The 26,357-nt window shown below is 45.2% G+C and overlaps 1 protein-coding gene across 1 annotated transcript in view; it reads left to right on the plus strand.

Annotated features, from left to right (window-relative positions):
- Window positions 1-26,357, plus strand: part of SPATA16 (spermatogenesis associated 16) — a gene marked incomplete at its 5' end in the record, with an annotated part of 212,082 nt that overhangs the window by 147,195 nt on the left and 38,530 nt on the right. Inside the window, one exon of the mRNA XM_081953463.1 lies at window positions 18,481-18,645. Coding sequence (XP_081809589.1) covers window positions 18,481-18,645 — 165 coding nt within the window. The remainder of the gene's footprint in view (window positions 1-18,480; window positions 18,646-26,357) is intronic.

Consider the following 26,357-nt stretch of genomic DNA (forward strand, 5'->3'; position numbering starts at 1 on the left):
AGCAGTCAGCCAATCAGCGCTTAGCACAGCGCCCCCTAGTGCAGCGGACCAGAGGGAAAACTATATACATAACACTCCTTCACACTTAGAAGGCGCATGCGTAATCTTGCAAATACCTTGGGCGGCGACGGACCCGCCCTGATCTCCGCAGAGTGACGTCTGCTTCAGAGTTAGTGGCCGCGGCTTCCAACGGCCCGGGCCTTATCCCAACTGATTCAGCCACCGCTGGAAGTTCACAGGGAAGACAAGGTAGGTCCCTTGGTCTCCTTGCTCTATTTTGAGGTGGCTCTGGGGTGGTAGGCCTGGAAGTAGGTGTTTGTGTGTTTTCGGAATTTTGGCCTGGTCGTTCCCCAGTTGTCTCTGCCTCCCCTTGCCGATTTCGCAATTGATTTATATGGCGTCTCCATATTCGGCCGTCCTCTAGTTCTACTAAGTACGAACAGGGACCCGTGATTCTTCTAATGATTCCCTTTACCCAAAGTGGGTGGCCGGTGTAATTCCGGGCATATACAGTAGCGTTTACAGAGAAACCCTTTAATTGACAGTGTGAGTCAAGAGGTTTTGCTGGGGCATATTCAGGGTGAAGCCTGTCCAGTGTTGTTCTGATGCGCCGACCCATTAATAACTCAGCGGGGCTTTTATTAGTTGTGGCACATGGGGTGGCATGTTGCCAAAAGAGATAAGTGTCTATGTCCTCCTGCCAGTTGAGTGGACCGAACCTAGCCAGCGCTTCTTTAGCAGATCTGACAGCGCGTTCCGCTAGGCCATTGGCCGCCGGATTGAAGGGTGCCACAAATGCATGTCGGATTCCCAATTGGTCAAATAATTTTTTGAGTAGGGCAGCAGTAAATTGGGGACCATTATCAGATACCACCAGATCCGGTAACCCATGGGTAGCAAAAACCCTTCTGAGAACCTTAATAATGGCAGGGGCAGTAGTACTAGACAATAAAGCAATTTCTACCCACTTAGAATAAGCATCAACAATAACAATAAAAACCTGGCCCTTTACTGGGCCCGCCAAGTCCATGTGGATTCTGGACCACGGAGCTCTGGGTTGCTCCCAGTTTTGTATGGGAGCTCTGGGACCCGCAGGTCGGGACTCCTGGCACTTTTCACAGCCAGAGACCCACCGTGCAATGTCCTGGTCCATGCCCGGCCACCAAGCGTAGCTGCGGCCGAGTGATTTCATTCTGACGATGCCGGGGTGGCCTTCATGAAGCGTAGTCAGCACCGCGTCTTGGAGCGAAACAGGAACGACCACTCGGCTTCCCCACAGGAGGCAACCTTGCTGGGTAGAGAGTTCATGTTGTCTGGTTGCAAAAGGTTGCCATTCGGTGCCCAGAGGTTTGGCTGGCCAACCACGCTCAGTCCAAGCCAGCACCCTGGAGAGCAGCTTGTCTTGCCGGGTGTGTGAGGCCACGTCAGATGCTGTGATGGGCGACTGCATTTCGTCGATCAGGAGCACGTCGGAGGCAGGAGCAGGATCCTGGACAGCAATGGGTAGAGGGCATCTGCTTAACGCGTCAGCATGGGAGATGTGCTTCCCGGGTCGATGGAGCAGGGTGTAGTCATAGGCTGCCAGGAACACCGTCCATCTCGTGAATCGTGGAGACAAGATCTGGGGCGTTTGCTTGTCCCCTGCGATGATGCCCAACAGGGGCTTGTGATCCGTCACTATTTGGAAATGACGGCCATACAGATAGGAATGAAAGCGCTTCACCCCAGCTACTATAGCCAAAGCTTCACGATCGAGCTGGCTATAGTTTCGTTCGGGCGAAGACAAGGTGCGGGAGAAAAATGCGACCGGCACTTCTAAACCAGACTGCAGACGGTGGCTTAAAACCGCTCCGACCCCGTAGGGTGATGCGTCACAAGTCAGAGTCACCGGGAGGGATTCGCTGTATTGGTGCAAAACAGTCTCAGAGGTTAAAAACTTTTTGATATTAGCAAAAGCAGCGGCCTCTTTCTTTCCCCAAAACCATTTTGCGGAACGGTCTAGCAATCGATGGAGGGGCTCCACAATAGACGCTTTATGCGGCAGAAAAATATTGTAAAAATTGAGCAGCCCTAAGAAAGCTTGGAGTTCGGCTTTGTTTGTTGGTGAGGGGGCTTGGCTGATTGCCTGCACCTTAGCAGGCGTAGGACGGATTCCTTTCTTATCGATTAAGAAACCTAAAAACTCAACTTGTGGAACCGCGATTTGGCACTTGGTAGTTTTTAGTTTTAACCCAGCACCGCGGAAACGTTGAAGTACGGTTCGTAGACGGGCCATAAGGTGCGCCAGCGAACGGGCTGATACCAGGACGTCGTCAAAATAAGGCACGACGCCTGTTATCCCTTGCAAAAGCCTTTCCATTAGGTTCTGAAATAACCCTGGCGCTACGCTGACCCCAAACTGCAATCGGTGGCACTTAAAAGCGCCTCTATGCGTAACTATAGTCTGGGCTTCAGCAGTTGCCTCATCCACAGGCAACTGCTGATATGCCTGAGCCAGATCGAGTTTAGCAAATATTGTTCCCTGTCCCAGTGAGTGCAATAAATGTTGCACTACTGGTAAGGGGTATACACTCTGCTGTAATGCGCGATTAAGTGTGCATTTAAAGTCCCCACATATGCGCACAGACCCATCATGCTTCACTGGTATGACAATGGGAGTCTCCCAGCGGGCATGGTCAATAGGTTCTAACACCCCCTGAGCTATTAACTTATCTATTTCAGCGTCCACTTTAGATTTTAACGCGAACGGCACCCTGCGCGGCTTGAGCCGCCGTGGTGGCACTTGGGGGTCTAAATTGAAAGATATGGGTGTGCCAGTATATTTTCCTAAACCTTCCCCGAAAACTTCGGGAAATTCCTTAATCAGTGCATCAAGGTGTGGAGTGGTCTGAATCTGATCTATACCAGTTATGGCTAGACCTAAAGCTTCAAACCATTCCAACCCTAATAAACTTGGCCTGGGGCCCTTGACTACAATGAGGGGAAGCCTCTTGTGAAACTGTTTAAATGATACCTTACAGTAAAACTTTCCTAGTACTGGAATGGAATTCCCTTGGAAGTCCCTCAGCTTCAATGGGCACGGGGATAGACGTGCCTGTGAAATACCTGGCACAATTTTCCTGATTCCTGCCCATGAGATGATAGACACGGCTGAGCCAGTATCTATCTCCATCTGACATGGTTTACCCTCTATCCTGACATTGAGGAATATTTTCCCCCTGGGTGCATGGATGATCTGATCTACAGCAGACTCATCCCTGTCATCATTGACTGTGAAACAAGAATCTTGTTTCCTAGACCCAGCATTCCTGCTAAAATTAGAGGGCTTCTTGAAACTTTGGTTAGGGCTGGGAGAATTCCCTTCTAACGCGCTTGCACAAGGCGCCGCTGCCCTACAAACTCTTGCCAAATGGCCCCTTCTCCCGCAACGGAGACAGGCAACGTTCTTAAAACGGCAATCTGCCCTATCATGCTTACCCCCACACCCAGGGCAATTTGCACGGAATGCAGCCTTACCCTGGCGCCCTTTTTGTTGCTCCCCATGCAGACGATGTACTTCATCGTTTCCGACAGCTCCGGCGTCCTCGAGAGTGTCTTCATGGTGAACCTCGGTAGTCTTTTCAACAGGTAGAGGGTTTGAGAATCTCTGGAGTTCATTTGTGGACTTATTTGACATTTCTACAGCCCTGGCTTCATCAAGGGCTGTTTGCAAATCAAGTTCGGGTTTGGCCAGTAGATGGCATTGTATGCGGAGGTCCCTAACACCTCCCACAATCTGATCTGTTAAAACCTCATCTAGGTCTCTAAATCTACAATGTACAGCTGCGGCTCGTAACGCAGCCACGTAATCATTTATGGATTCTCCTTCTCGCTGGACCCTACGGTAAAAGGCAAATCTTCGTGTAGTGCGGGAAAGCGATGGGGCGTAATGATTCTTTAATTTGGTCATTAACACGTCCCAGGTTATGTCGTGGACAGAGTGTGGGGCAACTAAGGTTTCAGCCAAATTAAACATCTCAGTACTACACAAATTTAAAAAACAAGCCTTTTTTCGCTGCTCAGTTAAATCTGTGAAGCCGTTGGCTTCTAAAAAACATTCAAAAAGCGAAATATATGAGACCCAAGTCTCTGTGGCCGCGTTGAAGGCGGCAAAAGTATTCATGGATGCCATCTCTGAGGTAACTTTTTCTGTAGATTTTCAGCCAACGTAGTCTGCGAGGACAATGACTCACTCGACCTCTCGTCGAGTGATTCCCCTGAGGGAATTCAGCTCTTGGTGACTCAGCTCGTGGTTAGTGACTCACAGCTCTGCCTGGGCTCCTCCAGAGGATCCCACCCTCATCGCCAAATGTTCTATCTTGCGGAGAACACAGGTGGACAAATGGAGGCGAGCCAGGACTTAACAGAATGCTAACAATTTATTGCTAACAGGTTGCCAACGCGGCAATTCACAATACACGCGCTTCGCTAACAGGCAACAGCTGAGCTCTGCTCTGACAGCCTTTATATATGCCGCTGTCAGAGCAGTCAGCCAATCAGCGCTTAGCACAGCGCCCCCTAGTGCAGCGGACCAGAGGGAAAACTATATACATAACACCTGCCATGCCACGCCCACCAGGCCATGCCACACCCACCAAGCCATGTCACGCCCACCAAGCCATGCCACGCCCACCAAGCCATGCCCATAGAACCGGTAGTAAAAAATTTGAATCACACAACTGGGTTGTTTGTTTGTTTTTAGCTTTTGCTCAACAGGACCTGGGTGGAAAGCCATTACTGTTTGCTGATTTCACTCCTTTTAAAAGTCCGTTTTCAAATGCCTTGTGCCAAGCCTCTTCCTCACCCCTTCAGTCCATTTGCCAAGTCTTTTATCCACTGCTAAATCATCCAGTTCATTGTGCCTGAAGCCTTAGTTTCAGCTTCCTCTTTACTTAACCTTTGCAGTACCGGGACAAGGTGTTTTTAGCTTCTCCTTGGCCACTTTCTTATTTTCCTTACTGCTTCTTAGTTGTCTCTTGAACTCCGTCATCACTTAGGTAATTTCCATCATGCGCTTCATATCCCCGTGGGCTCTTATTGCTGCCAAAGGCATTTATTTACACTCTCTGTCGGCATTTTTTTCCTTACTGCTGAAATACAACCCCTGACAGCCTTCAACCTGCTATAATCCCCTCCTTCCCCCCCCTCCTCCCCCTCTTAAATATGAGAATGAGGCTTGGGGCCTATTTCTTCCAGCATGGACTTAGGGAAAATTGCCTTATTTATTCAGCAGTAGCCAGATTAGCTCTTCAATTTGATTTTTTTTTTAGCCCAAATGTATGGAGGTGCAGGCAAGGGAAGCCAGAATGCCCTCCGTTCAGTAAATGTGCAGCAAAGATTTATGACAGCTTTCATCCTGATCTGCTCATTTACCACCTACAAGGTACTTGGCTCCCGGTCAACCCATAAGAAATATTGCCTTCCCACTGCAGTCTGATATGATGTAGCCCTGACTTTTTATCATGCTCCGGGGATTCAAGGTAGACAAGATGATTCGCAGCTGCATCACCCATCTCTTTAAATGCTAATAAAACTGAGGATGGGGATACTGATTCATCCTGGAACCACAGTTAGGGAATGGAACACCTCTCCTGTATCACGTCCCCCAGTGGGAATCTCCTATCAACCTGTTTCCTGTCACTCCCCGTGTTGCAATGACAGGACAATTACATTAGCAAGCCCGTCAAAATAACAGAATGACACAGTTGGAAGGGACCTTAGAGGTCTTCTAGTCCAACCCCTTGCTCAAGCAGGAAATCCTATAGCAGTGATGGCGAACCTTTTCGGTACTGAGTGCCCAAACCGGAATGTGCATATGTGCCCAACCACCAGAAACCCAAAGACCAGCTGGCTGGTGCGGCATGCTCATGCTGGCTACCTGGTCTTCGGATTTACGGCATGCACATACGTACCAGCCAGTTGGTCTTTCCACATGCTGGGGCACCATAAACCCAAAGACCAGGTGGCCAGCATGCGCATGCCGCATCAGCCAGCTGGTCTTCAGGTTTACGGCACTCCGGTGTGCACAAACACTAGCTGGTTGGTACGCATGCACACGCTGGAAACCAGAAGAGCAGGTGGTGATGGCATGCGTGCCCACAGAGAGGGCTCTGCCTGCCACCTCTGGCATGCATGCCATAGGTTTGTCATCTATAACATTTACATTGAGAGGGATCTTGAAGTTCTAGTGGACAACCATTTAAATATGAGCCAGCAGTGTGCAGCAGCTGCCAAAAGAGCCAACACAGTTCTAGGCTGCATCAACAGAGGGATAGAATCAAGATCACGTGAAGTGTTAATACCGCTTTATAATGCCTTGGTAAGGCCACACTTGGAATACTGCATTCAGTTTTGGTCGCCATGATGTATAAAAAATGTGGAGACTCTAGAAAGAGTGCAGAGAAGAGCAACAAAGAAGATTAGGGGACTGGAGACTAAAACATACGAAGAACAGTTGCAGGAACTGGGTATGTCTAGTTTAATAGAAAGAAGGACTAGGGGAGACATGATAACAGTGTTCCACTATTTCAGGGGCTGCCACAAAGAAGAGGGAGTCAAACTATTCTCCAAGGCACCTGAGGGTAGAACAAGAAGCAATGGGTGGAAACAGTGACGTGCGGCTCACGCTCCGCGGTCCCCAACAGTGGCTGCTTTTCAGTGCTTTTCTGTGCGTCTGACGTTTAGGACATCCGGCTATCTACCTAAACACCAGACGCACAGAAAAGCACTGAAAAGCACTTCGCCTCCAAGCTACTTCGTCTTGATGATGTCACCGCAGCTTCTAGGCGCAGCCAGACCTCCAGAGCGGCGCCGAGGCGGTCCGGGCAGACAAAAGAGCGAGCGAGTGATGGAGGATCAGGCAGCCTGATCCTCGGTCGCTCGCCCGCCAGACTGCCTCGACGCCACTCTGGCTACCTCCGTCTATCCATGCCCAGCAGCTGCGGCGACGTCATCAAGACAAAGTCCAGCGGAGGCAGAAATGTTGTCGGCGCTCCCGGACTGATGAAGCCACGAAAGGGACTAGGGAATGACCTGCCACTGCTGGACTTCGTGCACTCCTCGTGACTGCAATATACGTCCAGAAGCAGCTTTTGTGGCTAATGGGGTTTGGGTTTCCAGCCCAACAGCCCCTGCCACATCTGGACGTCTATTGCAGTCGCGAGGAGCGCACAAAGTACAGCAGAGGCAGGAAGGTTATTGGCGCTTCCCAGAACCCTCCTGCCTCCGCCGGTTGCCCAGCTGGCATCGCCCCACGTGCGCACCTCCTCCTCCTCCTCCCTCCTCTTCCTCTTCATTCCCCAAAGGCTCTTCTCCTTACCGGAGCTTAGCGGGAACCGTGTAAAAGGGATGGGAGGAAATATATATTATTATTATATATTATATATTATTTCATGATGAGAGGTGAGGCTCTGCCTCCCCTGCCTCCCCTGACCGCACGTCCCTGGGTGGAAACTAATCCAAGAGATTGGATATCCATTTGTCTGAAATAGTATAGGATTTCCTGCCTAAGAACAGGGTTGAACTAGAAGACCTCCAAGGTCCCTTCCAATGCTTCTATTCTATTCTATTCTTTGAGACAAATGATTGTCCAATGTCTTCTTAAAAATATCCAGTGTTGGATCACCCACAACTTCTGGAGGCATGTTGTTCCGCTGATTAATTCAGCAATCCCCAGACTTTGCGGACCAGCAGAAGATGAAGGAGAGGGAATGGTTACATGTGAACGATGGTCGAGCGAGCATGCAGCTCCATTTCAATGAACAGTGGGCTCTCGCACCCGCCACTCACACAAATGGAACTGCATGTGTGCATGTGCTCTCCTGACACTTTTGCGGCCTGTGTCTAAATGGACCATGGTCTGAGGATGGGGGACCTCTGGATTAATTGTTCTAACTGTCAGCAAATTTCTCCTTAGTTCAAGGTTGGATCTTTTGTTGATAAGTTTCCATCCATTGCTTCTTGTTCTGCCCTCATGTACTTTGGAGAATAAGTTGACCCCATTTTCTTTCCTCAAATATTGAAACACTGCTATCATGTCATCCCTAGTCCTTCCTTTCACTAGACTAGAACAGGGGTCAGCAACCCGCAGCTCTGAAGCCACATATGACTCTTTAATCCCTGGGCTGCAGCTCCCTGTTGCCGGTTGGTGCCATAATTTTGAGAGGACCTTTCAGGGGGGGCGGGCGGGGGGAAGCACAGTGTGCCAGGGGAGACGCTATGGCAAGGGGTGGGTTTTCCGGTCAGCTCCACAATTGATGGGGCTTTAGGTTAAGACAAGTAGAGGAAAAAGAACACCGCGCTAGGAGGAGACTCTATGGTGGGGGAACCGGACTTCCGGTCAGCTCCAGAATTGAAAGGGGGGCTTCTAGTTAGGACCTTTGTGGCTCTTTGAGTGTTTAAGGTTGCCGACCCCTGGTTTAGACATACCCAATTCCTGCAACGGTTCCTCATATGTTTTAGTCTCCAGTCCCCTAATCATCTTAGTTGCTCTTCTCTGCACTCTTTCTAGATTCTCCACATCTTTTTCATACTGTGGTGACCAAAACTGGGTGCAATATTCCAAGTGTCACATAGTGATATAATTGAGGGACATCAATTATTTATAAATGATATAACTGAACCATTTGCACGATGTATAGTAAGCATCACTGCAGGTTCTTAAACATTCCAGTGTTAAAGAAAAGTTTTAGCAGTGCGAAAGAGCCAAACAAGAGTCATTTAGAAAAAGCTGGAAAGAAACAAAGTACTTTGCCACAATCTTGACACATCTTGGCTAAGGAGCATGATGGATGCAGTACCCTATCTCTTCCTGGACCATTTATTTAAACCAGGGATATGTCAATGTTGCAATTCACTCTTCTGACCAGCTGGACACAGCAAATGTTTTATGGGGGGAGATGAGAGAGAGATACAAAACACTCACATTTCTACTCTTAAAATTAAAATAAAAGTGGCCCAGCCAGATACAACAGGCTATAACTGTGCAGCTAAAAATCAGATAGCAAAATCAATAGAAAACGGGCAATTTCAGACCTTTTTCAAGGGGTTGCATAGTGGTGAGCTGTAGACATTGGTATGCATCCCTAAGACCACCCATTTTACTTTTTAAAAGGTTAAAAAAATGCTTGCCCTGTCAAAAATTGGCCTGTTGCTAAGAAATTTCAGAGGAAAAACCTTGATCCTGGAGACACTTATAGCCTATAGAGCAGATGGTATTCAGCAGGTTCTGACCAGTTCTGGAGAATCACTAGCAGAAATTTTGAGTAGTTTGGAGAACCGGTAAATACCATCTCTACTGGCCCTATCCCCATCTATTCTATGCCTCCCGAGTCCTATTTCCCCAGAAATGGGGATTTTGCAGTGACCTTCCCCTGGAGTAGGGAGGGAATAGAGAATTTACAGTATTCCTCCCCTGCCATGGGCACCAAGCCACACCCACCAAGCCATGCCATGCTCACCAAGTCATGCCCACAGAACTGCTAGTAAAAAAATTTGAATCCCACCCCTGCTATTGGGCCGTGGTGGCACAGTGGTTAGAGTGCAGTACTGCAGGCTACTTCAGCTGATTGCTAGCTGCAGTTCGGCAGTTCAAATCTCACCGGCTCAAGGTTGACTCAGCCTTCCATCCTTCCTAGGTGGGTAAAATGAGGACCCAGATTGTTGAGGGCAATAGGCTCACTCTATAAACCTCTTAGAGAGGATTGTAAAAGCACTATTGAAGCAGTATATAAGTCTAAGTGCTATTGCTATAGACCAGACTTATCCAACTTTTGGCTTACCTGAGCCACATTGAGTGAAGAGGAATTGTCTTGGGCTGTGTGTGTGTGTGTGTGTGTGTGTGTGTACACAACTATCATTAAAAATCTTATAATCATGTTAAAGGTTTACAATCTTGTGGAGCCACATTACTAGCTGTGTAGAGCTACATGCGAACCATGGGGGCCACAGGTTGGACATGCCTGCTGTAAATCATGGTTTCCTCAGCCAAAATGGTCAGGGACAGCTAAGCAAAATCGACATTAATCCAAATCCAGGAGGTTTCTCTATTACTCAATCTCCTGCAATCTCCAGGAACTGTGGTGGCTTTTCCACTAGTCCTTTAACCAGCAGAGAAGGCATATTGTCATAAAGTCTGTCCCATTGCTTATCCCAAACATCCAAGGCTAGTTTGAGCTGGTAAAGATGCTGTCCATCAGCACCTGTTCCAAGCCATGTTTAGGAAAGGAACTGAAGGATGTATTTATTTATTTGTTTGTTCGTTTGTTTATAATTTTATTTATTTCATCAAGCTTGAATGTTATCTATATCTAAGTATAAGCATGGTTATTAATACATGAAATGAATACAAATACAAGGGAATATTAGGACAGGGACGGTAGGCACGCTGGTGCGGTTATGCACGCCCCTTAAAGACCTCTTAGGAATGGGGTGAGGTCAACAGTAGACAGTCTAAGGTTAAAGTTTTGAGGGTTTGGGGAAGAAACCACAGGTTTCAGGTAGTGCATTCCAGCCATTGACCACTCTGTTACTGAAGTCGCATTTTCTGCAACCAAGTTTGGAGCTGTTTACCATAAAGTTTGTATCTATTGTGTATTTGTGTGTAGTTGTGGTTGAAGCTGAAGTATTCGTTGACAAGTAGGACATTGTGGAAGATAATTTTATGTACTACACTTAGGTCAGATCGAAGACGGCGAAGGTCTAAGTTGTCTAAGCCCAAAATTTCAAGTCTGGTGGCATAAGGTCTCGCTTCCTATTGCAGCTTTTTCTTCAAACCACCAATAACCACCTTGACCCAAGTCAATACACAGTGAACACTAAAAACTAGGACAATAGGGTGGAGTTTTCTATATTCTCCCTTCAGGGGAATGGGGAATATTTTTCTTTTACAAATTGAAAACGGCATTGTCAATTATAAATGCCTTCAACTAGTGCATAAATCAATCTTACAATAGAACTGGTTTATTTTATTTTATTTTAACTATCCCCAGTATTTGTTTATATGCCATCAAGTCATTGTCGAACTTAGCAACCATGTACAGGTAGTCCTCACTTAGTGCCTGCCTTGTTTAATGACCGTTTTAAGTTATGAAACCAATCTTCACATTTATGACCATCACAATGCACCATTCAGGTACTTTGCAACCAATGTACATTTATAACTATCACAGCGGCTCCAGTCATGTGATCACCGTTTATATACTTTATGACTGGCCTATGACAAGCAGTGTTAACTGAGCAAGTGGATGTAAAATTGTAAGTCACTGGTCACATGATGTTTCACTGAATGACCATGGGACATAGCAGTGGCTGGTCCCAATTGTGGTCACTAAGTGAGGATTATCTGCAGATGTATTTTCTCCATAACAATCTGTGCCTAACCTGGTCCTTCAGGCCTTCCAAAGGTGTCACTTATCTTCATTATAACCAAGTTCATCCACCTGCTGCTGACTGTCCTCTTTTTAGGGCAATAGGCTCTTAATCTACATTATTCTTCAAAGCCCAATTTCACCACACTCTGGCATTTCTCTGTTCTACATTACTACTATGCTTCTTTCCTGCTGCCTTCTATATTCTTACATCTTAATCCCTGTATTGTCACTCTCTAAAGCTGTACTCCTTTTTCTATGGAGTTCAGCATGACTTTTATCTTTTCCAGTTTCTATTTTCCTTTTTCTTTTTTTCCTGTCCAAGTCTTGGCTTTTTCTTCCCCTTTCAATCTTGTTTGTTCCTGGCTGCTCTTCTTGACTTTTCTCTTTCTCTCAATCTTGGCTCCATCTGAGGGAAATGACTCAACGTGTTTTTTTCCCTCGTGCCCATCTGAGGGAAGGAAAAAAAACACCTCTTTCCCCAGTTTTCTCAGATGCTGCCTGTTTTCATTAATTTGCCTTTTATTTGGATCCTTCTGCTTTTAGAAGTGAAAAAAAAAACCAAGAACAACTTCAGCTGCCTCGACTGTAGGCCAGGGATGAGAGCAGAGCAATATGGCGGCAACATTTATTTGTACTTCGGTTAGGGGATGGAAGGAATCATCCGGAAAATACCTAGTGAAGTCATCCAAGATTCTGATTAATCCATTTGAGTTTTGCCTTCTTGGAAACCTCTTCCTCCCACTGGTGTCACAGGGGATTAAAAATGCTTGTATAAAAAGAGGACTGGAAAGCAGAATGCTTCCTAACTTGAGTTCTCAGATATTAAGCATTCTTGATTCCTCTGTCTCTCTTTTTTTCCACTGTATGACTTGACCTAGTTATTTCAAGGCCACCTTTAGATAACACTTCCTTTTCTCACAAAAAAAAAAAATCAGTCTGAGATGTTGGCATACAGCATTTCAAATCCTGCCAGAAGCAATGCCTCAGGGTTTTGCTTAAAAGTTGACTGCGAAGGGACAGGAGAAATATACCTATCACCACATTTCTTTCCAATTCTAACATGTTAGTGAAGGAATCCAAACAGTTTCAAAGAGAAGAATGAAGAAAGCTTATGAGCCCAGATTTTAGGGGGGGGGGGAGATCATATTCTTATCACTTTTCAGTTCATCTTGTTAGAAGATCCTTGCTGCCTTTGTATATACATAATACATTTAACCAGATTTAGCAGGTGCATTTGAATAATGTGCCACATTTGGTTAGTTTTAATCCTTGATGGGCTTTTTGTGGCGTAGTGTGAACTCAACCTGTTCAGTTAATTCAAGCTTTGTTGGGTTTTTAAAAATATACATCGATATCAATATATGAACAGTGTGTCCTCTGGATATAATTCATTTTGATACAAACAGCAACAATAGTAATAATAATAGTAATAATAATAATAATAATAATAATAATAATAGTAGTAGTAGTAGTAGTAGTAGTAGTAGTAGTAGTAGTAGTAGTAGTAGTATACAAACAGACAAAATACTGGGGCATAAACACACCAGACATCACACTGGTTGAGAAAAATAAGGTTACAATCATAGACATCGCAATACCAGGTGATAGCAGGATCAACGAGAAGGAACATGAAAAAATCACGAAATACCAGGACCTAAAAATTCAAATTCAATGATTATGGCACAAACCAGCAGTGGTAATTCCAGTGGTAATCGGCACACTGGGTGCTATTCCAAAAGCACTGGAATTACATTTAAAACAGTTAAAACTTGACAAAATCACCATCAGTCAAATGCAAAAAGCTGCACTGCTTGGATCCGCACGTATATTACGAAAATACGTTACGACGTCCTAGGCCCCTGGGTGGGGCCCGACTAGTAATCAAATCCGGCGAATCAACTGGCCGCTATGATACAATCGTATAATAATAATAATAATAATAATAATAATAATAATAATAATAATAATAATAATAATAATAATAATAATAATAATAATAATAATAATAATAATAAAATAATAAAAATAATAAAAATAATAAAAATAATAAAAATAATAAAAATAAAAAATAGATTTTACATTAATCAAGCTTATGTAACCCTAGTATTGATATACATGATTATTTTTTAAAGAATAGTAATTCAATATTTAAATGTTCCATTGTAATGCCAATGATATTATTAAGCATACATAGTGATACCAACCTTCAACCTCTAATCTTTCCATCTAATTATTACTTATATTATGTAAAAATTATATCTGCTAATATTCCCCCTAATTCTTATTTCTGCCTCTATTCTAACTTCTAATCAGGCCACCATTACTAATCCTAGTGTTAATACACTTGTTTATATTAAGACACAGTCCCTCATTATTTGGTTGTTCAAAGTCATAATATACCAGAGGTGATATTCAGCAGGTTCTGACCAGTTTTGGAGAACCGGTAGCGAAAATTTTGAGTAGTTCAGAGAACCGGTAAATACCACCTCTGACTGGCACTGCCCCCATCTATTCTCTTCCTACCGAGATCCAGCTGATCAGAAGGAAATGGGGATTTTGCAGTAACCTTCCCCTGGGAGTGGGGTAGGAATGGAGATTTTACAGTATCCTTCCCCTGCCACGCCCACCATGCCACGCCCACCAAGCCATGCCCACAGAACTGGTAGGGAAAAAAAATTTGAACCCCACCATTGCAATACGCCATTCCAGTAGCAGTCATCCTATTATTTAAACATACCTAATGAAGAAATAAATGCCCTGTGGTCTCAATGGTTTGCTTGCAGATGTTTTATTGTCATTGGTGTGAGATACCTAGCTGGGTCATGAAATGTCTGCAAGAATATCATATCATCGGTTAATTCATAATTTGAGGGGTCCTTGGTGCTCTTTGAGCTTGGCTGTTTTCTTGCAGATATTTCATTACCAAAAGAAGAACACAACCAAGCGCCGAGAGCACCAAGGACCCATCATTTCAACCCTGAGCTACAAATATTCTCCTTTATTGGTAACTCATAATTTAATATTTAAAGACCATTTTATCTGACTAGCAGAAACCAGCAAAAAAAAAAAACATTGACTGCAAGATGCTGCAAATGACCATAAAATTTACTTTTTTGCTATGCACTAAAAATGCAATGATGTAACCACCAGGAGGGAGGGAGGACGGGGGAGGAAATTCACCCAACATAAAATCAAATGGTCACTAAGTCACCAGTCATAAGTCCAAGGACAACCTGTACTGTAGCTTTTCCAAATTGCAATGTACCTTGGTAAAGGCATGAATACATTATTGTCATTGTTGTTATTGGCGAGATCTGAAAATAGACACAATATTTAAGCATAGGACCAAGCCTGTTTTAATTCAGTAACCAGCTTAAGAATGATTTTTGGCCAATCAAGTGCACTTCATATGAAGAATCATGGAATGTGTGAATTGGAAGGGAACTGATAGATAATCTTAGTCCAACTTCCTGCTCAGTGCAGAAATGCACTGAACTACCTCAGAAGGTGTCTATTCGGTCCCCATTTTCAAACTCCAGTGGGAGTTCTAAATCAGGGGTGGGTTCAGGCTGCTGCTACTGCAGGTTGATGCGTGATATGTGCACAGTACTAAAAAAATGCTTCTGTGCATGCGCAAAAGCCAAAAGCAAGATGGCGGCAAGAGAACTGGTTTGGGGGCGTGGCAGGCCAAGTTACTACCTATTTGGCCAAACCGGTCCAAATCGGTAGGAACCCACCTGTGTTCTAAATCCCTTTCGGGAGAGTGGGCGGTATATAAACGCTAATAAATAATAATAAATAATAAATGAGGGATGGTAATTTGTTGACCTGTGGACTTCAACTCCCAGAATTCCTGAGCCAGCATGGAATCCATCAAATTGCTATAGTTGTCTACTGCTGTTCTTGTTCTGACCGAGGCTTCCCAAGAGCATGAAGCAAACTCCTGGTCCCGATAAAAACCCCTTTTATTAATTAACTGTGAACTCTACTCATTCACATACAGCAAAGTCTTTCAAGGGAGGATTTACAGCCACAGAGCTTATCTGGCGTAGAAAACTGTCAGGCCAATATCTGCAAAACTTGGCAAGGTATCTAGGAGAGTCACAGGCCAATTAAGCGAACTAATTGTCTCCTGCAACTCCACTCCTTTTTCACTTCTCTTTTATTTCCTCTGGGAAGGGCCATTCATTGTCCACCTGTGGCCTTACTCCCAAGTTGACCCCTGTTCTTTAGCTGTTCCCTCCATCTGGCAACTCTGCACATGTACACACTGGGAACAGGCTCCTGCTGTTCGGCTGCCTCACTGATGTCTGACTCTGAAGGCAGCTGATAACTGGCATACGGCTCTGGGCCCCTTTCTGCCTCTGACACAGAGCCTTCCCCAGACTCCAGGACTGGCCCATGTTCCTCTCCAACCTCCTCACTGTCAGAATCTGCTGCCAGCTCTGTTGGCCGCTGGTGGGCCACAATAGTTCTAAACTATCCATTCCTTTAGCTATCACCTTTTATCAAAACCCAATTCCTCCTAATATCGGACTATTTTTTAAAAAATCCTTTTTTAATCCATTGATCTTTGTCCTGCCCTCAGTTTCAACGAAGAACATCTATGTCCGTTCTTGGGCTTGACAGCCGTTTTGTATCTTTGTAGCAGCTTCTCCTTCTCCTTCTGCTTTCTCTTTTTGCAAGCTAAAAATCCCTGTCTCCTTGAACCATTCCCCCTAGGGTTTGGTTTCTACCTCCCTTATCATCCTGGCAGCTCTCCACTTTCGACCTGCTCCAGTTTCTCCATATCTCTTTTAAAGTATGGGATCCTTATTCAGCTTTGGTGATGAAATGGCTTACTGTGGTTGCATATTAAATATGCAGCAGATTTTAGGAACCAATTGATGGATACCCCTGGCTGTGTTTCCTCTCTGATTTAGTGTCATTTGCCAGCAGGAAAAATGATCAATCATTGTCTGCAGCATGGCCTTAGCAGTAAAACTGGATACTATGGGCAAGTGCCTTGGATGAGAGTTTTAGCTATTTTTCAAGTTCCCCTAGTGACAGTTCACTGATGCGGTCTAACATGGTTTAGCACTCTTCTACAAAGTGCTGGACTTGTTTGCTTAAGCATGAGCCTAGCAATTTTCTGGAGAAGCAGTAAATCTGGGCATAAAATATAGTTCAGCTAATAGATTCCATGTGTGGCTGAGAGATACAGGTTGAAGTGTGATCTTAGAATAGAATTACAGAGTTGGAAGGGACCTTGGAGGTATTCTAGTCCAACCTCCTGTTTAGGCAGGAAACCCTACACCACTTCAGACATATGGCTATCCAACATCTTAAAAACTTCCAGTGTTGGGGCATTCACAACTTCTGGAGGCAAGTTGTTCCACTGATCAATTGTTCTGTCAGGAAATTTCTCCTTAGTTCTAGGTTGCTTCTCTCTTTGTTTAGTTTCCACCCATTGCTTCTTGTTCTACCCTCAGGTGCTTTGAAAAATAGTTTGACTCCCTCTTCTTTGTGGCAACCCCTGAGATATTGGAACACTGCTATCATGTCTCCCATAGTCCTTCTTTCTATTAAACTAGACATATCCAGTTCCTGCAACCGTTCTTCATATGTTTTAGTCTCCAGTCCTCTAATCATCTTTGTTGCTCTTCTCTGCACTCTTTCTAGAGTCTCCACATCTTTTCTACATCGTGGGGACCAAAACTGAATGCGGTATTCCAAGTTTGGCCTTACCAAGCATTATAAAGTGATATTAACACTTCACGTGATCTTGATTCTATCCCTCTGTTTATGCAGCCTAGAACTGTATTGGCTTTTTTGGCAGCTGCTGCACATTGCTGGCTCATATTTAAATGGTTGTCCAATATGACTCCAAGATCCCTCTCACAGTTGCTACTATTGAGCAAGGTACCACCTATACTGTACCTGTGCATTTCATTTTTCTTGCCTAAATGTAGAACCTTACTCTTTTCACCATTGAATTTCATTTTGTTAGATAGCGCCCAATGTTCAAATAAAATTAGCATGGGAGGACAAAGAAAGGGGCGGGACCAGAATAAAAAGCCATTTTAATTAAACTTTCATTCAATAAATTAGGATTTCAATATAAACTGAAGCAATGGCTGAACTAGAAGAGAAGCAACCTAAAACCGAGAAGGAATTTCCTGACAGTGAGAACAATAACCAGTGGAATAGTTTGCCTTCAGAAGGTGTGGGTTCTCCAACACTCGAGGTTTTTAAAAAGAGAATGGGCAATGATTTGTCTGAAATGGTATAGGGTCATCTGCTTGAGCAGGGGGTCCTCCAAGTTCCCTTCCAACTCTGTTATTCTGTAATGTATAATATAAACTGGTAATGTATAGATGAATATAATAATGTTCTCAATTCTTGTCACATTATAATTACAATTCACTATCAACTCATAGACAGAAGAAGAGTATACCTATAGCCGGGATGGCGAACCTATGGCACATGTGCCACAGGTGGCACGTGGAGCCATTTGTCAGGGAAGCCTCCAGAAGGCCCGAGGGCTCCGGAAGTCTTAAACCAGCCCTACGAGCAAACCGGAAGTCCATTCCTGAACTTCTGGTTTGCCTGTAGGGCCAGTTTTTTGCCCTCCGGAGGCTTCAGGGAAGCAGGGCCTCTGGGGGGAGGGGGAGGCTGCTTTCGCCCTCCCCAGGCTCCTATAAAGTCTCTAGGGCCTGGGGAGGGCAAAAAAAGAATGCAAAAAATGGAAGGGAGCGCCTGTCGTGCACACATGCACGCTGGGAGGGTTGTGCATTACATTATGGGTGCGGCATGCACGATCCTCCCTGCGCTCCGCCTGCTTATGGCATGCGAGCCAAAAAAGGTTCGCCATCGCTGACTTATAGCATCTGGGAGCATATGTATTGGAGCCATACTTGTTCACCCCTAGTTAACAATTACAGATATATAATTTCAAATAAACAGGCCAATGCAATATTTGAAAGTCAACTGTGTGGTTATAACAAGAGGCAATGTCGGTTGTTAAGGGATGAAATGAGACCACTTCCACAGCTTCGACCTCTAAGCACTCTTCTTTTCCTTCTGAGCCCAGGAGTCCTTCTGTGCATGTTCAGGTGTGATAGAAAAACTGCAATATGCAAGCCTCCTTGGACGCCTGCAGCGTATCAAGGAACAATCTCAAGTGATCAATCAAGCTATGGCTGAGCTCGCCACTATTCCTTACCTCCAGGATATCAGCCAACCAGATGCAGAGCTGGTAAGCATGCTGTTTTTCAGTCCTTTTGGAATTGGTTTGGAGGACAAAGGAAGGAAGGAAGCTAGAATTGTATTTTTGTTTTCTGGTCCTTAGGAATATGTACTGGGACTCCGAAATCTTGAGCATAACATTCTGCAAAAATCTGGGCTAAGCGTATGAAGTGGCCAGGATTCAGGTCAATATTTTTATGGCCATTGCTAGATCTCTTTGTTCTATTGTGAAAGACTGTAAATTATCCTAGCTAGTGCTCTATCGCATATGTGATGCAATACAGTAAGAAGAAGGACACAACAATCTAACAGTCTCTTGCAAGTACATTTTAGGGCATGATAGAGTGTAAAGATCCATGATAGGACAAACGTAGTAGGAAGCACATCTGCATAAGATTACTTGTTCTTGGGAGGGAAATCAAAGATGCCAATTAACTTCTGAAAGGGCTTGAGGGCATTAGGGTTCTTTGTTGTTATTGTTCAACAGAAGAAAAAACTGTCCCCCATGCTCACAAGCTGCTTTTCAGTGTCATCACATGGTCATCCCAGAGCCATACCAAAGAACAATAATTGTTGCTAAGAACACCTAATATTATAAATGGTTAGACATTTGGAGTGGGCAATACTCACCAAACCATGAAGGAGATTCAGAGCCAGTTTAAGGGACTGCAATTTATATAATTGGATTGGGTCCCAGAAATGCATCCCCTACAAATGCAGTGGCAAAGAAAGTGAAGTAGAGTTTCCTGCCTCTGTAACTCTGACCCTGAGAATATATCTGTTGCCAATGACTTTTCAGGTGGGGAGGTTCACCCTCAGGCCAACATTAACTTCCCAATATCCAACAAGTAAATCAGACTGATAGGAGTTTCCAATCATTTTCAAAATGATCCATGGTTGCACAGTGGTTAGAGTGCAGTATTGCAGGGTACTTCTGCTGACTGCCGGCTGACTGCAATTTGCCAGTTCAAATCTCACCGGGCTCAAGGTTGACTCAGCCTTCCATCCTTCCGAAGTCAATAAAATGAGGACTCAAGATTGTTGGGGGCAACATGCTGACTCTGTAAATCACTTAGAGAGGGCTGTAAAGCACTATGAAGCACTACATACGGTAAGTCTAAGTGCTCTTGCTATTGCTATGTCCTTCTTTGGCCCTTAAAACACCCAGGAAATTAGTTTAACTCAAAATCCAAGTAGAAAACACTCAGAGCAGAAGCCTGCCCTATAAAGCAGACAATAAAATGAGTCAGATATTTGCACGTTGGCACATCCAGTCATCTGTCCCTGCTGGAACTGTGTTCACTAGTGGATAAACAACTGCATTCCTCATCCTCACTGTTGGACTCCCAGTGCGGAATTTATCATTGAAACCACAAGGAGACCTTCTCCTGGTCCAGATAAAAATACAGCTAATTCTAGACACTGTTCCCCAATGCAGCCAGCTCAAAAATACCACAAAGTCTGCAAGCAAGGATGAAAATATCATGCAACGACACAATGTCTGTTTTGCAGGCAGGCTACTAACGTTCACACAAAACACTTGATCAGACCAGACAAAGATGACCATACACAGCTAAACAACTTGCTTAGATTGGTCAGTGTTTGAGAACAGTTTAGCATCTTCTGCTGTCCTGTTCCATTTCCTTGGTTTAAGTTCTGTCCCAAGCTAGAAAATGTATCACAAACCATCCTAAGTTTGTGAGAATGCAGAATGTGGAGGGGGGGGGGAGAAATAAGGTTATCTGAATTGGAATCCATTGGGATCCCTATTTAGCTAATATAATCAAGCCAAATCTTGGTATTTAGAGGGAGAAGTTTATGTCCATAAGGATAAGTAAAATTATAATTAAAAAGTATAGTTAAAAGCCAGCACTTTTAAGCTTTCCATACGGTGGGAGAAAGAAGGCAAAGAAATAGCACATCCACTTGGATTGGATCCCACAACATTATCCCGGAACACGTATATTCATTTTCATTCCTGAATTCTGCAGCCTAATTATGCTGGAGATTTTCATCTGCTATAGAATATTCCTAGGGTTGAAAAATGTGCTGTTTGCTAGTTCTACTAATATGCTGAAAGCATGATGCTTGCTTTCTTAGTGGTAATTTTCACTACATCCTCTTAACTTAAACACTGTTTGAACTTGATTGCCCCATACATTTCAACATTAGGACTGTAGTTTTTGATGGAAACAGGAGAGCATTGTCTTGGTTACAATAAACATAAAAGTCAGCGTAGGTCAGAATCAGGAAAATCAAATGAAACTTCATCAGAATTTTAGACCTAATCTTGTTTAGGTGCTTAAGAATTTAATTTTGCTGATCATATCACAAAACTGGAATGTGAGGCGGTCCGGTCAGAGCCAAGAAGCTAATGTGGATAATTCCATGATACAGAACAAACTGAACCAAAGACAAACTGAATTCCCAATTGAATTTGCACATTATCCTAAGCAATGCTTTTCCCAACCATGACTTATTGAGTAAATCATAGTTGTGGGGGCTTGCACATCTCAAACCCAAAACCAGGGGTGAAATTCAGCAGGTTCTGACAGGTTCTGGAGAGCCGGTAGCGGAAATTTTGAGTAGTTCAGAGAACCGGCAAATACCACCTCTGGCTACTGGACCCAGAATGGGATGACAATGGAGATTTTGCAATATCCTTCCCCCGGGCCTCCAGGTGTGGTCGCGAGCAGAAGGAGTGGAAGGGAGGAGGGGGGGGAGGATATCATTCCTATACAGGGCTCTTTAATTCCAACGGTCGCAGGGAGGGGCAGATACGAGGACAGATTAAGAACTTATAGTCGGTTGGGAGACCGTGGTTGCTGGTTACATCCGGTCGCTTGTACCAATCCCCGCGGTCTAGGTGGTCAAGAGTTACAGACCCAGGGCCTGAGGCTGTTGTTATGCAATGCGAGGTCCGTTGTTAACAAGGCCCCCCTCATTCACGATCTAATTTTAGAGGGGGAGCCGGACCTCGCGGGAATAACAGAGACCTGGTTGGGCCACGAGGGAGGTCTTCCCCTCGTGGAAATGTGCCCACCAGGCTACCGAGCATTTCACCAGCCCCGGGCCCAGGGAAGGGGCGGTGGGGTGGCAGTAATTATTCGGGAGGACTTAGAGCCGAGGGAGTCTACTGTGCCACAGACGTCCGGATGTGAATCCCTTGTTGTGAAATGGGGCCCTGGGAGACAGTTGGGCCTGCTGATAGTATACCTGGCTCCTCGCTATACATCAGCGGCCCTGCCTGAACTCCTCGAGCTGATCGCATCGGTGGCGGTCGAGACCCCCAAACTTTTAGTGATGGGGGATTTTAACCTGCCATCGATGGGAGAAGCATCAGAGGGGGTTCGGGAGTTCATGGCTTCCATGACAGCCATGGACCTGACTCAAATGATTCAGGGCCCGACACACGAGGGAGGACACACTCTGGACCTCGTTTTTGTCTCTGGCCAGTGGTTGAGTGATCTGGGAGGAGGGGACTTAACCATCACTCCCCTGTCATGGTCAGATCACTCACTCCTTCGTCTTGACTTCCCTGGTGCTACCTCCTGCTGTGGGGAGGCGGAACCGGAAAGCACTAAATGGTTTACCGAGGAGCTGAGGGTGATGAAATGCCGCAAGAGACGTCTAGAGAGTCGTTGGAGATCCTCTCGTTCCGAACTTGATCGAACACAGGCACGAGCCCATTTAAGGACGTACCTTGTGGCATTGAGAGTGGCCAAACGCCAATATTGTGCCACTCTCATTGCATCCGCAGAGAACTGCCCTGCCGCCCTGTTTCGGGTGTCCCGCTCCCTCTTGTTTCAGAGGCCGCGGGAGGCCCCTCTACAGGGCAGAGCAGAGGAATTTGGGAAATATCTGCAGGATAAAATCGCTCAAATCCGGAAGGATTGGGCCCCTGTTAGTGGTCCAATGGAGACGTCCGTGGCGAGTCTTGAGGAATCGACCTGGGAGGAGTTTGACTTGGTTGCCATCAAGGATTTGGACAGAATGCGTGGACGACTGCGACCCACCACATGTTTATTGGACCCGTGCCCCTCCTGGCTTGTACTGGCATCCTGGGAGGTTACACGAGACTGGCTCCTGGACCTAGTGAACGCTTCGCTTGAAAGAGGCGGTGGTGAGACCCTTGCTCAAGAAGCCTTCCCTGGATCCTTTGGAGCTGGCCAATTATCGTCCTGTCTCCAACCTTCCCTTTTTGGCGAAGGTTGTAGAGAGTGTGGTGGCCTACCAGTTTCCACGGCATCTGGAGGAAAATGATTATCTAGACCCGTGCCAGTCCGGCTTCCGCCCCGGTCACAGCACGGAGACGGCCTTGGTCGCGTTGGTGGATGATCTCTGGAGGGCCAGAGATAGAGGTTGTTCCTCTATCCTGGTCCTATTAGACCTCTCGGCGGCTTTTGATACCATCGACCATGGTATCCTGCTGCGCCGGCTGGAGGGGTTGGGGGTCCGGGGCACCGTTTTGCAGTGGTTCGGCTCCTACCTTTCTGGCTGGATGCAGCGTGTGTTGGCAGGGGAGGAGAGGTCGACCCTACGCCCCCTTACTTGTGGGGTGCCACAGGGGTCGGTCCTCTCGCCACTCCTGTTCAACACATATATGAAGCCGCTGGGTGAGATCATCCGTGGTTTCGGGGTGGGATACCATCTGTACGCTGATGATACTCAGCTGTACTTTTCCACCCCGAACCACCCCAACGAGGCCATCGAAGTGATGTCCCGGTGTGTGGAAGCCGTACGGATCTGGATGGATGACAACCGACTCAAACTCAACCCCTCCAAGACGGAGTGGCTGTGGGTACCGGCTCCCCGGTTCAGCCAATTAATTCCATCATTGGCCATCGGGGGCATTCAACTTGCCCCCGTGGAGCGGGCGCGCAATTTGGGCATCCTCCTGGATGCCCGGCTGTCCATGGATGACCATGTGACAGCCGTGGCAAGGGGGGCGTTCCACCAGGTTCGCCTGGTGCGCCAATTGCGCCCCCTACTGGACCGGGACGCCTTATGCACAGTCACTCATGCGCTGGTGACGTCTCGCCTGGACTACTGTAACGCTCTCTACATGGGGCTTCCCTTGAAATGCACCCGGAGGCTACAGTTGGTCCAGAACGCAGCCGCGTGGGTAATTATGGGGAGTACTAGGTACTCCCATGTGACACCGTTCCTGCGCGAGCTGCACTGGCTTCCTGTGGTCTATCGGGTGCGTTTCAAGGTTTTGATAACAATCTTTAAAGCGCTCCATGGCTCAGGACCTAGTTACTTGCGGGATCGTATTCTGCCCCATACATCCCTGCGACCAATCCGCTCGCACAGAGAGGGCCTCCTCCAGGTGCCGTCCACCAGACAGTGTCGAGGGGCGGCACCTAGGAGTAGAGCCTTCTCTGTGGGGGGCCCAGCCCTGTGGAATGACCTCCCTCCGGATATTAGGAATACCTATGACCTCCGCTCCTTTCGTGTAAAGCTCAAGACCCACCTTTTTCAAGTTGCTGGCCTGGCTCAACTTTGATCCAACTATATCGCTCCTGACGGTTTTTTTTATTTGGGGTATTTTAATTGCATTCAATTTATTTAGGGGTTTTTAAACATTGTGTTTTTACTTGTTTTTATCTATCACTTCACCTCCTCCTTGTATATGTCGTGTATATGTCTTGGTATATGTTTTGTTATATGTATGTCGATATATTTATTTCCTATGTTTTGTTGTACGCCGCCCCGAGTCCTTCGGGAGAGGGTGCGGCTAAGAAATAAATATTTATTATTATTATTATTATTATTATTATTATTATTATTATTATTATTATTATTATTATTATTATTATTATTATTGAGTGGGGAGGGAATGAGGATTTTGCAGTATTCTTCCACTGCCACGCCAACCAAGCCACGCCTACAAAATCGGTAGTAAAACAAATTAGAATTTCACCACTGCCCCAAACCATAGCTTACAAATTGCATCAGTTGAGACCATACAGCACATTAAATGAAAGCCAAACAATTCACAGATTGCTTAACATTTTGGATGATTTACCCCTCTGTATTTTTGTTGTATTGTCTTCTCTCAAAATATATTGATAATAACCACGAAGGTGTGCACACCACTACAGAAGCAAATAGGTGTACACACCCTATCCTCATGTATTTTTTTCTCCTCTCTTCCCAACAGCAAGTCAGAAACTCTTCAAAAGATTATTTGCCTGAAATTAACAAACCAGATTTTTAAACTAGTCTTAAAACTCTGTTGAAATAGTTGGCTTTGTTCCAAACAGAGTAACCAAGGTTTGCTGATTCAAATGGTTAAATAATGACTTTAAAGTTTAAGATAGGAGGCAAGAAGAGAGGAAAGAAGGAAACAAGTCTTTATCCATAAACTCAAAGCTATGCATCCCAACAGAAGCCGTCTTTAAAAAAAAAAAAAAACACATACACACAATGTCATTATTAATTCCTGTAAATTAAACACATCTTAAAGATACAGTCAGTTTTACTGAAACGTTGTACCCTTTTCAGAAAATACTGCATGGAAATGTACTTCTCCTTTCAGTTGGGCGAGGAATCTGAATATTCCCTCCAGTCAACATAACTTAATGCAGTGATAGGATTCGTTGCCTCCCAAATATTCCAAGAATGAACAAAAATGCCAACAGATTAACTTCCTTCATCTTTTTAAGCTCCACAATTTATGCATCACAAACTCAAGGGGCTCATCTCTAATCTAGCCGCTCAGCTTTTATACTTGTTTTGAGTACTGGGTTTCCTTTTTTTTCCTTCCGTTCAGTCCAGCGGTGGGATTAAAAAAAATTACTACCGGTTCTGTGGGTGTGGCTTGATGGGCATGGTGTGGCTTGGTGGGTGTGGCTTGGTGGGCATGGCAGGGGAAGGATACTGTAAAATCCCCATTCCCACCCACTCCAGGGGAAGGTTACTGCAAAATCCCCATTCCCTCCCTATCAGCTGGGATCAAAAAGGGGAGAAAAGCTATCTGTTATTTTGGCTCTTGGTCACCAACCTATAAATCCCAGGGAGATGTGTGGTCCCTAATCCACATTTTTGTGGCTCTAAAGGCCATGCTCAGTCCCTGAACGCAATGACTGAAAACCTGAGAGGAGAAACCCAAAGACTGAGCTTTAATTCACATTTTAAAAGTAAAGAAAATCTGGAAGAAGGTGAGTACCAGCATCTTAATCCTGCCTGTATATGCACCATTCCTCCTGCAGCAACGCTTGGCTCCTCTCAGAAACGTTAAGTGGAGCCCCCGATCATTAAAACTGGTTAAAATTATCTCTTGTAACAGTTTGAAGTAGACCCTTCCTAAATATATCAGTCCTTCTGATAAAAGACAGAATCCCAAGCTCTACTTCAAACTGTTACAAGGGATAATTTTAACTGTGCATGCATTTAAATTAATTATGATATGCAAATGAACTGTGTCTAGGTTTCTTTTCCCCCCTTCTGGGAAGAGTGACAGCCCAAGCTATACATCACAGTTTAAACAGATGCCACGAAAACAGTACTTAAAACTAGCTCTTCCACTGCAAACCTCACCTTCTGGAGAATCCCAATAACCTTTTCAAGGGTAGCGTTGCCAGAAAATCACCTCTAGCGGGTCTGCAAAGCTTTCAAGGTTTCTTTATTAAACTTGGCAGCATCAGAAATCCTGAGATGAATATTCTACAGTGAATAAGCTAATGTGTCTTAGGGCACAACTAGATATAATTCAGA

The sequence above is a fragment of the Natrix helvetica genome (assembly GCF_964273705.1).
Source record: "Natrix helvetica genome assembly, chromosome: 5".
In the NCBI taxonomy this organism is placed as follows: Eukaryota; Metazoa; Chordata; class Lepidosauria; order Squamata; family Natricidae; genus Natrix; species Natrix helvetica.